Source organism: Hipposideros armiger, unplaced genomic scaffold (genome assembly GCF_001890085.2).
Source record: "Hipposideros armiger isolate ML-2016 unplaced genomic scaffold, ASM189008v1 scaffold_703, whole genome shotgun sequence".
Lineage (NCBI taxonomy): Eukaryota > Metazoa > Chordata > Mammalia > Chiroptera > Hipposideridae > Hipposideros > Hipposideros armiger.
In genome coordinates, this window is record NW_017732053.1 from 497,369 (window position 1) to 511,405 (window position 14,037).

At 41.7% G+C, this 14,037-nt stretch overlaps 1 protein-coding gene and 1 pseudogene across 1 annotated transcript in view; one reads left to right on the forward strand and one right to left on the reverse strand.

The window, feature by feature from the left end:
* USP18 (ubiquitin specific peptidase 18) overlaps positions 1 to 4,665 on the forward strand; it is a 38,423-nt gene extending 33,758 nt beyond the window's left edge. The window contains exons 9-11 of the mRNA XM_019627031.1: positions 2,441 to 2,572; positions 3,140 to 3,189; positions 4,454 to 4,665. Of these exons, the coding sequence (XP_019482576.1) occupies positions 2,441 to 2,572; positions 3,140 to 3,189; positions 4,454 to 4,499 (228 nt within the window). The 3' untranslated portion in view covers positions 4,500 to 4,665. The remainder of the gene's footprint in view (positions 1 to 2,440; positions 2,573 to 3,139; positions 3,190 to 4,453) is intronic.
* A 3,177-nt stretch (positions 4,666 to 7,842) lies between these two features.
* On the reverse strand, positions 7,843 to 10,605 carry LOC109373288 (60 kDa heat shock protein, mitochondrial-like; annotated as a pseudogene).
* Positions 10,606 to 14,037: the final 3,432 nt, after the last annotated feature.

The following is a 14,037-nucleotide window of genomic DNA, read 5'->3' on the forward strand; positions in this document are numbered from 1 at the left end:
CTTTCCTTTTAAGATTCAAAAGACTATATTTCTAAATATTGGGTCTGTACTCATATGCCTCACAGCACTGAGGGAAGGAACCCATAATTCAGGACCTTCCTTTTAAATGAGATGTGTAATACTTACATGTACATAGATAAACACAGCATCTGGGGTTGTAACTATATAGTATCAACCAAGCCTTCTTAAAACAGCTTATGCCCACTTTGAAGATAATAGGGAAGTAACCAGTTCATTGGGCCAAATTTAATCAAAGTAAAGTTGAATTCAGTTGTCCTGAGCTAATAACTTATTGGGAGATTCTGAGGGAAAAGAAATGACATAAATATCTTTTCTCCATATACTAGAAATTCCACTTTTACCAAATTATATTTTATACTATCTAATCCAAACAAGGTCTATATTTGCATTTGCTTAAGTTGATTCCCTCCCTCCCTTTCTTTCTTCTTCGCTTAGATTAAGTGTCTTTTATGTTTCTTCTCCTTTTCTTTTCCTTGCAATTCATTTGGTTGAAGGTATTTTTTATATACTCGTATATCCAGAATTTGCTGGCTGTTGTTATAATGTTGTTCTTCTAGCCCTTGTATTTCTTCTAAATTAGATAATTAGATCTAGGCATTGCCCTGCATTTTTAAAATCCAGCATAAAGTCCTCAAATGAAAATAGAAAATAATGTGAGCCCTCCCTTTTGGGTGACTTAGCTTCATTTGCACTACCCTCACCCCGGTCCCGCCTCATTGATCCTGTTTCAAAGTCTCAGGTTAGGACCATTATTTCACTGTGTTGGGAAAATAGTATATTCCTGACTAATGTGGAGATCCTGCTCACAATCAATCAAAACTCTATCTCTCCTGTCACTATTCTTTTTTCACAGAGAATTATTTCTTATCTTGACTTTCTAAGGTTTGAGGGAGTAGAGTAACTTACTGCCAAATCCAATGGATACTTCTTGGTCTTTCTCTTTTACTCGATCTTTCTGTGCTAGTCTATGTTATTGATTCTACTGTCCCTCAAAATCGATCTACCCTAGGTTTCTCTTTTGCTGGATCCTTTCCTGCCCATCCTTTTGTTGGTCTGCAGTTTTAATACCATTCTTTCTTCTCCCCATTTTTCATATGTCATCTTATTAACCTCATGGTTTTAATGATCACCTCAAACTAAAGACTTGCAAATACATATCTCCTGTCCAGGTCTTTCTCTTGATTTCCAAACCAGTATACCCATTTCCTAGTGAATGTTGTCACACAGTTCCAAATTCATTATCTTCATTCCCAGCAGCTCTGTTCAATGTTAACTTTATAGTACCAACATATTCCTAAATCTCCAAGCCAGAAACCTGGGATTCATCCTTGTAACACCTTCTGCTTACTTCCCCACCTCTGCATCCAGTCAGTTACAATGTACCTTTCATTATTTCTCCCTAATTTTGCACAAATCTTACATCCACCCTCGCTCCCTCAGTATAGTGTAGGGGTTAAGAGCTTGAGCATTGAAACAGACAGGCCTGGGTTGAAATCCTGCCTCTTCTATTTATAAGCCCTGATCCTTGGGTAAATTACTTTACCTCCCTGAGCTCAGATTCAATCTCTGTAAAGTAGGATTTATACTCACACCCAGCTTCCAGGTTTGTGTGAATCTTAAATGACACAATGCATATAAAGACTTGGCCAAATGCAAAGTGAATGCTAAAAGTTAACTTATAATTATGTTAATAATGATGATTATCATTTTAGTGATTACTACAGATAGTAATTATTCAAGTTACCACCATTTCTTCCTTGCACTGTTGTGGTACCCTAATTTATCGTGCTGGCGTCTGTCTCACTTGAGCTCTCCATCCATTTTTCAAGCCACATTATTTCAGTGTATTTCTCAAACACAAATCTGATGATGTTCCTTTGCTGAAAACTTTCTGATGGCTCCCCATTACTCATGAGATAAAGTTCTAATTCCTGACTTGGCCTCGGAGCCTCATCGCTCATGACTTCCCAGCCCGCTCCCTGACTTCATTTCCTCAGTGTGCTCTGCTCTGTTATGCTGCCATGCTTTTGCAGTTTCGGGGTCCACATTCAAGGGTACCCACTTTCCACAGCTTGTCTGCCAATCTTGTTCATCCTGTAGGAGCAATTCAAGCATGTCTTCCCTGGGGAGCTTTCCTGGCTTCTCAGCCATTCCTCGGCTGGTTGCTCCTTCTCCTTTTTGGGGGGCAAAATTTGGGTCTTCCCAAATTTACCTGTAAATTCACTGGAATAAAACATGGCATTCTAATTCTGGCTTACCTAGCTGTGAAATTCTTGAAGTCAAGAACTGTTTGCTAGTTCCCACTCATCGAAGCACCAGTGACTGGCATGGAGTCGGCACTGAATAAATGTGGTGAGATGTTTCCTTTTTCAAAACGAGGGTTGATGGGTGAATTATGCTATGCCTTGTGCTCTTCCAGCTTGGGGGACAGTATGAACTCTTTGCTGTGATTGCCCACGTGGGGCTGGCTGACTTTGGCCATTACTGCGCCTATGTCCGGAATTCTGTGGATGGGAAGTGGTTCTGCTTCAACGACTCCAGTGTTTGTTGGGTGAGGAACATCATCCAAAATTGCCTCTTTCCCTGTATTAACTACCTCTGACATATTCTGATCCCAGGCCTAGATGGGTCCTCAAAGTCAAGCCACATTATATTTCTGTTCTCTGTGTGGGGAGACTTTTATGAAGTTTAAAGCTGTTTTCTGCGTGAAGTCCCCATCTGGTTTACAGCTCTATAAGACCACGTAGTGCAGTGTCTGGGTTTTTGGTGTTCCAGGCTCAGTGCCCTGCAGCTTCATGCTTTATGGGAAACTACGTGTGATCTTAGCCAAAAGGCCGAGAAGCGATGCTTTATGGGAAACTTATGGAAAGCAAGAAGAGTTAGAAATACATAAGTTAGAACTCTGGGCTGAGCACAGCCAAGTTTAAACAGAGGGACAAGGGTACTGAATAAGACTTCATGTACATGGCATCTATCACTAGATGCTGTGGGTGTTGGGGATTCCTAGGGATGGGTTTGTCTGTGGAGTGAGGGAGGGAAGATTAGCTGCCTGAATTCTCTCTGGATGCTTAGCAAAAGTCAGATGGCTGCTTCACTTTATATGTTTATGTACTTCCAGGTATCCTGGGAAGACATCCAGTGTACCTATGGAAATCATAACTGCCGCTGGTAAGAGAAGTGTTTCAGTAACAGAAACCCAATCGGCTTGCACAGGATTTTTGTTGCTGTGTGAAACTCTCATAGATTCAGGTGCCACTTACATTTGCATAGCTCCCCAGTGACTGACTGTTCAGCCTCATCTTTCAATACTCATCACACTGAACCATGTTTTTCTCACAATTTAGACTCCAGTAATACTAAGTGTAAGTTGCTCCCCAAACATCAGATCCTCCGTTTTCTCTCTGAGGCTTTGCACATGCAGTTCCTGGCCGGTGTTACTCTCTTAACTTATCATCAAGGCAAAGTCCCATTATACTCCAGTACCTCTGCTCAGGGCCTTTGGCTGCTCTGTAAAGCCTCACTGATGCACCCAGGTGCACCTGTAGTGGTTTCTCATGTGCTTTCACTGCATTTTGATCATACCTGCTTTATAGAAAGGGTCACACTGTTTTGTAATTGTTTGCTTATATAACTTTCACGTTAGACTATGAATTCTTTTGGGTCAAGAATCACTCTTTTCCTCTTTCTTTGTCTGGTACAGTGGCTTGTATTTAGTAAATATCAATAACTGTATTTTAAAAATTAATACAGAGGGGAAGCTGGAAAGAAAAAGGCTGGGTGAAGTTAAATCAGAGATTTTGTAAGTTTTCCCAGCTGAGTTTCTGGGTTAGGGGTGACGTAGTATACCAACGTGATATTTGAGATGATTTCAGCTGCAGAAGTAGGCCTGATAATTAGAAAAAATAATGAATTAGGTAAAATTTGTGTTTGAAAATTTCCTCTAACCTACTTTTTCTCTTCTCTTTCTTCTAAGCATCTCCCTTTGTCACTTTCTGGTTGTCAGTGATTCCCCCATTATTTAGATTGGGGTTTGCAAACTTTCTCTGTAAAGGGCCAGGGAGTAAATATTCTAGGCTTTTGGGGCCACACAGTCTGTGTTGCAACTGTGCCCTTGTAGCCAAAAGCAGCCACAGACAATACACGAATGAATAAGTGTGGCTATGTTCCAATTAAATTTATTTGCAAAAACAGGGTTGGATTTGGCTCATGGGTTTGTAGCTTTTAATCCTCTAATTTAGATGTTAACTAACAGCAGCTTAGTGGTTATTTTTCCAGGTTATCCATTTTGCTCTCCTCGGAGGTGATGGTTAGATGAACGCTTGATCCAACAACCTGGAAAGTTTGCTGATGTTTGTCCTATCATGAATTAATGTGTCAATTAGCTATGAATGTTTCATATATACTATGATGTTGCATTTTTTTTTCTTTCTAGGCGGGAAACTGCATATCTTCTGGTTTACATGAAGACTGAGTCCTAATATTGTACCCCAAATCTTCAGAGACTGACAAAGTATCATTTTCCTGTTCTGTCCCTAAATCTGTTCTTTTAAGAGATTTTGCAATTAAGAGAAGTACTACCATGTTTCCCCAAAAATAAGACCAAGTATTATATTAGTTTTTCTCCAAAAGATGCATTTTATTCATTTATTCATGTACAAAAATCTACATTTACTCAAATACAGTCATGTCTGGCTGACGATCATAACTGGGGCTTATTTTAGAGTAGGGCTTATATTACAAGCACCCTGAAATTCATGCTAGGGCTTATTTTCCAGTTAGGTCTTATTTTTGGGAAAATGTGGTATTGTCAAACTGTATAATTTAACTTTATTTATAATCAGGGGTGATTATCAAAATATTGAACAGTGACACTGCACAGGTCTCAATCAGTCAGAATGGATACTTCCACCAGTGAACCCCAACCACATGGTTGTAACAGGGTCCTGAGTGCTCCCTGCTGTACAAGCCATTGATCCTTTAGTTGGGAGATTGTGGGAATCCAGATGCTTTCAGGGAAGGAGAGACCTGGCCAGCAATGGTAGCGGGAAGCATTTAGGTGGCAAGGGAGTGGTAGGGAAGGAAGTACTTCAATATTTTATAACCAGTATGACCATACTGGTATGTACTGGCTGAATATCATTTCTGTTTATATTTTTTTAATTTTTATCTTTAGAACCCATATTAATTCCATAAAACTCAAGTGTTTTATCATTGTTGTTCATTTATTTGACGAATATGTATTGATCACCTACTCTCCATAAGATAGTGTGCTAGGCACAATGGTGAATAAAGTTCTTCCTCTCAAAAAGTGTTTGCTGTTTAATGAGTGGTAATTAAAATACATAAGATACTGAGGGTTTGTGCTATAGGAATTCAAAGGAAAGTGAAATCACTTCCATTGTGGGGCCGTGGGAGAAGCCTTCAGACTCGAAAGGGGCTTAGGGTGGAAGACAATCCATTTACAGGGAAAAGCACACTCAGTGGCCTGGTTGGAAAAGGCAAGGCTCAACGTTCAAAGACAAACCTGGCTTCCCTCTACCGAGGAAGAAAGTGCTAAGTGTCAATGATGGCAGGTAGCTGGGGCTCTGAATGTAGAGGGTCTTGAACTAAGCTAAGGAGTTTGGATCTAATTTAACAGGTGATGAGGAACTGTTGAAGGGCTTCAAAAAGGAAAGGAACATGCAGTGGTATTTTGGTAAAATGAATCTGCTGGGCGCTGGGGACATGGATTAGAGACATGATAGGGTGAATGGAAAGGTGTTCACAGTCACTAGAGCCATTTTGGAAGAACAACAGATGTAGACAGTGAAAGAAGAAGCTCCAGGGAGACTCCAGTACCAATATGGGAAGTGAGCAGGGTAGATGTTAACATCCCCATTTCACAGATGAAGTGATTGCAACCTTCATATATTTAATGACTTGTTCAAGATTTCATACTTGATAAGTGGCAGAGCCAAAACTTCCAAAATAAAATGTGGGTAATTTCTTTATTGTTTGGTGAAAAATTAGCCAAGAAAGAACAAATTCTTACTGTAAAATATTCCAACAATATAGAAGTATACAGAATATCTTCCTTAGAGCTAACCATTGTTAAACAGGTGTGTATTAGTTTCCTAGAGCTGCTGTAACAAATTATCACAAAATGAGTGGCTTAAAACAACAGTGATTTATTTTCTCACAGTTCAGGAGGCCAGAAGCCTGAAATCGAGGTGTCAGCCGTGTGGGTTCTTTCTGGAGGCTCTGAGGAGAACCTGTTCCATGCCTTTCTCCTAGTTTCTGGTGGTTGCCAGCAATCCTTGTCATTCCTTTGCATGTAGCTGTGTCTCTCCAGCCTCTGCTTTCATCTTCATGTGACCTTCTTCCCTATGTGTCTTCACATGGCCTTTGTATAAGGACACCAGTCATTGGATTTAGGGCCCATCCTAATCCAATAATGGCCTCATTTTCACTTGGCTAATCACATCTGCAAAGACTCCAAATAAGATCACATTCTGAAGTTCCAAATGGACGTGAATTTTGGGGGGATGCTATTCAATGCAGTAAAAGGTGTGTATCTCTCTAGGCCTTTTTGTATGCATTTGCATGCACATATATCACAGATATAAATAATTTTTACATCTGTCAAATGAACTCAAATGGAGTCTGGAAACTTTGCCAGAAATAAATGATTGAGATTTACTGGTATTCAAGGATCTTAGAGTTTGCAAACTGGAAACAGGCAAAAACCCAGAAGCGTCCAAAGAAGAGAGAAGTTAAAAGTTCTTATAGTAAAGGGCGGCTGGGTGGCTCAGTTGGTTAGAGCACGTGCTCTGAACAACAAGGTTGCTAGTTTAATCCCCGCATGGGCCACTTTGAGCTGTGCCCTCCTTAAAAACAAACAAAAAAATTTCTTATAGTAAAAAGTTCATTCTTGAGACCAGTCCTGCATTCTTAGCCTTAGGATAGGTCCAGGACATTTATCAGTCAGGATGATGAATGCCAGGTAGTCCAGAAGATGGATGCCAGGAGGTCTGGTCACGTCCCGTGCTCTGGATAATGGATGTCGGGTTGATGTATGTGTGAGTCCTTCAGGGGTAATTCGAGTGTTACCTGGAGGTCAGATGTATATCCAGGCATTGACGCAGGACTAGAGAGTTAAAAAAATTTAAGTTCCCAGGCTAGTTAGAACAAGAATATAGTCTTTCCTCATGCCTCAAACTTCAAAATGTTAACAATTTTAGAAGCTTGGTTAAAGTGACCCCATTTTATATATTTCCTATCTTCACTCTTTCCTCATATCATAAATTATACTGTACAAATTCTGCTTGTGGTTTTCACTTAAAAATGTCTTAGAAAAATTTCCAGGTTTGTATATAGGTGGATAGTATTCATTTATTTAAAACTTTTTTAAAACTTTAAACAAATTTTTATTACACAAAGGTTGTCACATAATTGGATATTACTACTTTGTACAAAATTCTTACTGTCCACAAATAGGCTGCTTCTTAACTTCTCATCGGGTGATGGCAAGTACTAAAGTCCAGATTTTAACAGAATAGTTAAATAGTAAATGCCTCACTGATTTAAGCTGACAGCAGTACGTTGGTACATGGCTCTTGCACTTGGTTATCTGGAATATATATATATATATATATATATATATATATATATATATATATATGTCTTTTTATTCCAAAATACAAAATAAATTATCTGTAGGCATGGACAATGACAACAATAGACCATTATATTCTGTCAACTGAAACCAGTGACTGATGGGTATAGTGATTTTCTTAAACATCAGCCAGCTTTTCTTCAGTCATTTCCTTCAGCTGACTTCTCTGAAGTTATAGATGAGGAGCCTTGAGCTCCCTCTCACATTTATCATTAGTAACGGTAAAGCACGGCTCTAGGAATTAGAACATGTCCCTTCCCATACATGCCGCCTCGCATTCCACCCATTCCTCCCATTCCAGGGTCTTTCTCTTCTTTAGGAATTTCTGTGACTACAACTTCTGCTGCAGTTAACAGAGAGGCCACTTTAGCAGCGTCCAATAAAGCAGTCCTTACAACCTTAGTTGGTTCAATGATTCCTTTTTCCACCATATTCACCAAACACATCATTATAACTGTAGGGAAAATAGAACTGGTCAGGTTCCCTCAACTGGCCATCTGACAGAACTATGACCTGCCGGGTTGAGGGGGTGGGATGAGCACAGGCACGTGCACCCTGTTTATGTATACTCATATAAGTGCCTTGGCTGTGTGCCACCTTTGTCTCTATAGTATAAAACCCGGCCATTGAACCAGGCGGGTGGTACCTAGAGAGTCAGTGAATAAAGAAGTATGTCACTTCTGCCTGAGGCTCCGTGTATCTTCTTCCAAAGGCGTGGGCACTCTGTGCCAGGATTCCACCACTCTCGGACAATAACCAACTTCTGAGGAACTTTGCATAGTTTTTCTCAACTATTAATGATCCCTCAACACCTGCATTCTTAGCAATGGTCATTGCAGGAATTTTCAGTGGTTTTTAAAAATAATTTCTATACCAATATTTTTTATCTTTGTTAGCTGGAGTTAATGAGTCCAAGGCTGGAATGCACCGAAGCAGGGCACAACCCACTCCCAGAACAACGCCTTCCTGAACAGCAGCTCGTGTAGCATTGAGGGCATCTGTTACTCTTTCTTTTTCTTTCTTTCTTTCATGTGGGAGTCGAACTGGCAACCTTGCTATTAAGAGTGCACGCTCTATCCACTGAGCCAGCCAGGCAGCAGCTCAGCTCAAGGTGCTGAGTTCAGTCCCAGCCATGGGTGGGCATAGCCCACCATATCTGTTACTCTTTCTTTTCATTCACACAGCTACTCCATTTGAAAGTTTTACCAAATGTTCATTTAGTTCATATTCACTGGTTGTGATACCCAATTGCTTGATGATTTCTTGAATATATTTTTCAATTTGAGCCTCGTCTTCTTTTTCTTTTAAGAGCATGGCACCATCTTTGGTCACAGTGATTTCTCCAACTTTTTGTAAGTCATGAGGCTGAATGTCCTCAAGATTTAGAGTCAATCCTTCTCCAAACACTGTACCACCTGTACCAATAGCCATGCCTTTAAGCTGGTTCTTTCTATTGTTACCAAAACATGGAGCCTTTACTGCTACAACCTGAAGACCAACTTTTAGCCTATTCAAAATGAATGTACTTAGCACCTCTCTATTAACATCTTCAGCAATTATGACTAAGGGCTTACGGTGAGCATGGGCAATTTCAAAGGCAGATACAGTGGACTGGACACTTGAAATTTTCTTTTCACTCAGAACACAGGAATCTTGGAATTCACATTTATCTTTTGATGTATTAATAAAGTATGGAGAAATATAACCTTGATCAAACTTCATGTGCACAGTAATTTCTAATTCATTATACAGGGTTTTTGTATCATTTACTGAGATGATGCCCTTTCTTACACCTTTTTCATTGCATAAGAAATGATGTTGCCAATTGTCTCAAATGATTTGCAGATCATAGCAACCTGAGCACTTTCTTCAGGGGTTGCCACAGGTGTAGACTACTTCTCAAGTTCAGTTACAGCATCAACAGCTGACACACACCCCTCCTGATCTCCACTGGATTAGCACCTTTGCTAATCTTCTCAAAGCCCTCCTAGGCAGTAGAGCATGCCAGTACAGTAGCAGTAGAGGTGCCACTCCCAGTCTTCTTTTGTATTCTTTGCAACATCTTGAACAAGTTTAGCGCCAATATTTTTGTATTTATGGACTTTGCAATAGTCACGTCATCTTTTGTTACCTTGGGACTTCCTCAGCTCTGTTCAATAATCACTGTCCCTCCCATTGGCCCCATAGTAATGGCTACAGCATCAGCTCAAAGGTCTACACCTTAAAGCATTAAGGCTTGGGCATCTGCCCCAAATTTTACATCTTTGGCATACGCCTGCATGAGATGAGGAGCCAGTGCCCTGGACACTGGTGTCATCGGTGAAGGACGTTGTGTAATTGAAGCATTTCTGCAGGGCAGCTGCAAGTGTGCAGGTGGCAAGGCAGGCCATCAGAGCAAGTGAGGGACAGAGTGCAGGGTGCACACGTCAGTGAGCTCATGACCCCCAGGTGGATAGTATTGTATTTGTCATGCTGGGGCTCAGCTCCTGGCAGATGAACACAGGATTCGGTTTGGCCGAAAAGGAACAATGGAGCCACAGATAGGGGGTTCATACCACTATATTATATTCTCGATGATGTCTGGTTGAGACACGAGAAGCAAACATCTGTCAATACCCCAACAAGGGGTCTTCCTGTACCACAGTCTTGCTGGCGGCCGGGCAAGACACAGGAAGTAGAGTCCACAGGATCTGCACCATCCATGACACCTGCGCTTGCTAAGGCAGCCATGGCAGTTATATGCAAAACAATAGTAGCTAATGGTCAACTGATTACAGCTGATGGCCATCTATTAACCGAGCCAGCACCTTTCCACGTGAGGCCGAGAGCCTGGAAACTGCCCTCCTTGCCCTTTCCCAACAGTATTCTTTTAAATTGTGGCATTTAATTCCATAGATCAGGGGTCGGCAAACTGCGGCTTTCGAGCCACATGTGGCTCTTTGGGTATGTTCAGTCTCAAAAGTTTACCGACCCCTGGAAGAGCCAATCCTGTCCCTCACAACAATTTAAAAATTGTTCGAGAGCCATAAATATATTTTTACAAATAAGGAAAATTTAAAGTAATATTGTAAGTGACACTATGGTAGTTTTATTTTCATTTTCAATTTTACTTTAGAGCCACATGTACGTACCCAAAGAGCCTCATGTGGCTCGCAAGTCGGGTTGCCTACCCTTGGCGGCTCTTCTGTCTCAAAAGTTTGCCAACCCCTGCCATAGATAGTTATACTATATTTTTATATCCTGATATTGATAAATATTTAAGACATTTCCTTCTTTTTTTACTATTTTTAAAATGCAGAGTGAATGAACTACTCTAGACATATTTTTTTGCATGTGTAAATATTTCTGTAGGTACTAAGAAACAAAATTATTGTGTGTCTAAAAATTGTGGTAGGTACTGCTCAATGGGCTCCAGTTAGCACCAATTAATTTTCAAGGTTTAACTTTGGTAAGTTTGATAGATAAAAACATGTCATTATTGATTAAATTGGATCTTTACAGGTTATTAATACAGTTGAACATCTTTCCATTTTTGACTATGACTATTTCATCTATGAATTTCCTATCTTGTCCTTAGTTCTTGTTGTGGTGTTTGACTTTTTCATATTGATTTGTAGGAGTTTTTATATATTTGGGGTAATAATTTTATCTATTACGTGTATGGCAAGTATTTCCTCCCAGGCTGTTGCTTGACTTTAACGTAACTATTATTATTACTTTAAGTTGCAGAAATAAACATTTTACCTAGTTATATTCTGCTAGTGCGTGGAGTCACTGGGGGGTGCTAAAAGTTAGTGTGCATGTACGTATGGTCTTTTTGGATGATTCCATGGCCAGACAAGCAAGATGTTGGAGGCAGCTTCCAACTAGATGCCTGTCTGTCCTTCATACCAGGTTTGGAGCAAACTTGCTATTTATCTGTCCCTCTTCCTTTTGGCTCTAGTAGATTGATAAGAGCTCAGAATGGACTTCAAGGTGGACATAACAGAGCAGTCTTTTACCTTCGTTGAATAGTGGTTATGAAGGCCTGTCAGATAGTGGAAAAATGAGTCCTCCACATAGCTTGGCTTGGTTCACTGGAGTCCTATATCGGTATTTGGGGCCAAAGCTCCAGCTAATAGTGAAATGTTATTTTGCCTTGTTCATTTTGTAAAAATCTCTTCTGGGGTCCTTAAGAGGTGCCTGGATCCAGGTATTCATGAGTCCCTGGTCAGATACCGTCAAAATATCACCCTTTATCTTTCAGTAGCATCCTGTTATTTTTATTACACTCAATGGAAATAGTGTCAAAGGAATAATTTATAGTAGGGGGAACGAGAGTCTGTTTGTAGCAAGATAAGGACTCCTTAGAAAGGAATAGAAGGAAGAAAATGGATGCTAGTTGTTGGAACAGGGACTTGGAGAAAACAAGAAGAAAAATGATTAAGAGCACCTGTGGGAGTAGTTATCTTGGAAGAGATGGGAGCAAGGAATAGGATAGAGACAGAAGGGAAATGAAGATGGGAAACATTACACAGAGATTCCGAATTAAAGAGGAAGAATAATAATAGATATTAATGTATTGGATGGAAGGAGAAAGAAAAGAAATCAACAGACTGAGTTTTTAGATGAAGCTGATTTATCCTGAAGGAGGGTGATGTCATCATCATCTGTCATGATTACAATAGCAGCTGTCCCTTATTCTGCCCTTGTCTCAGGCACTCTACACCTGGGTCAGTAAACCATGACCCACAGGCCACATCAGGTCCACCACCTGGTTTTGTAAGTTTTCATTGAAACAGCTGCACCCACTCGTTTACATATCACTGATGGACAAGGGGGCAGGAAGGCAGGTGCAAAACAAGCTCTTTTTGTCTCTGGAAGATGATAGGCTTGAGGGCCTGGTTTTGGGCAGTGCCAACTACAGTGCAGAAGAACAAGCCCACAGGAAGGAGACACTGCTCCACAAACGCTGAATCAGTGGAGCCCCTGCAGAGCTGGGCCCTGGGCCAGGCCTGCTGAACTGCCGGCTCCCACACCGAGGGGACAGAGCAGGGGCTGCCTCATGGGCTGGGTGTGCACAGCAGAGCGCAATTCTCTGGAACTGCCCCAGCCCCAGGGCACTGCTGAGGAATGGGAGACTGAAAGGGGTCCTTCATCAGGGCTCAAATCTCAGGTCATTCATCGGCTTGCTGAGTGACCCTGAGCAAGTCACACAATAGCCGTAAGGCTTGGCTTCCTCATACAAAGGGCATAGAAACAGTATCCCCTTACAGGGTTGTGAGGACCCCATTAAATGCATAGACCAGGGCCTGGCACATCACAAGGCTATGGAAGTGAGCTGTTGTCATCCTCACTATCATCATCATAGGGCACAGGTCAGAGCCACAGCAGGAGTCTAAAAGGCTCCAACAGCCTTTCCCTGTACAGAGTCAACCCTCGCTGACCCTCAAGGTGGGGGGCAGGTGTAGAGCCTGGGAGCCAGAAAGGGACCAGGGTAGATATACCAGGTGGTAGAGGAAGCTGGAGCAAGTGCCTGCTACTGGTTGTGGGTCAGGGAGGGGTGGCTATCTCACTTTTAGGCTCAAGATCTCAGAGTGGGGGCCTGTGTCAAGGGCCCAGGAGGTAGAGATGAGCTGGGGTATGTAATCAGAGCCCACAACTCTGCACCCCACAGCAGGGGTGGAGCCTTACTGGCAAGGACATGGCTCTCTGTTCTGGGATTAAAGGTGATGGTGCGCTGCTCCCAGAGTTCTCCTCACTACCGGGCAAGGAGCTGGTGGGGAATGAGAGAAGGAGTCTATTAAACCGCAGATACTTCATCATTGAAATGACACCAGGAAGGATGAGGCCAGGGAATGAGAAGCGGAAGCACCAAGTGCCTTTTGGGCCTTTAGGGGAAACGTGCCAGAATGGTCTTCATGATGGCTCAGCAGAGCCCACAGGAGGGAAATGGGAAGCAGGCTGTTGGGTCTGATCTCTCCACCACCAGCTCCAGAGACCCAGGTGGCAACAAACCAGCCCTACTGTGCGCAGCCAGACATCAAGAGGAAGGAACACAGACCTTGGCCTCAGTGAGTCCCAGCCAGACTCCATGTTGGGGTCACCCCAGCATGGTCATTACAGACTCAGCCCCTCCTCTGTGCTTGCATTTCCTTGTCCTCCCCAAAACATCCTTGGATTGCTACCTGTGTCTCCTGCGGCACTTGCACATACCAGAAATTACAATGGTAAAAAGAGGGAGAAGGGGAAAAGACAGACAAAAGGCATGACTGAAGGGTGCTCTACAAATACCAAAGATCTAAAGGCTTCAATACTTATGATTTTTAAAAAGGCTTCTTAAAATGTGACTTACGAAAGGAGGCCCATTTAGTGAATGGAGC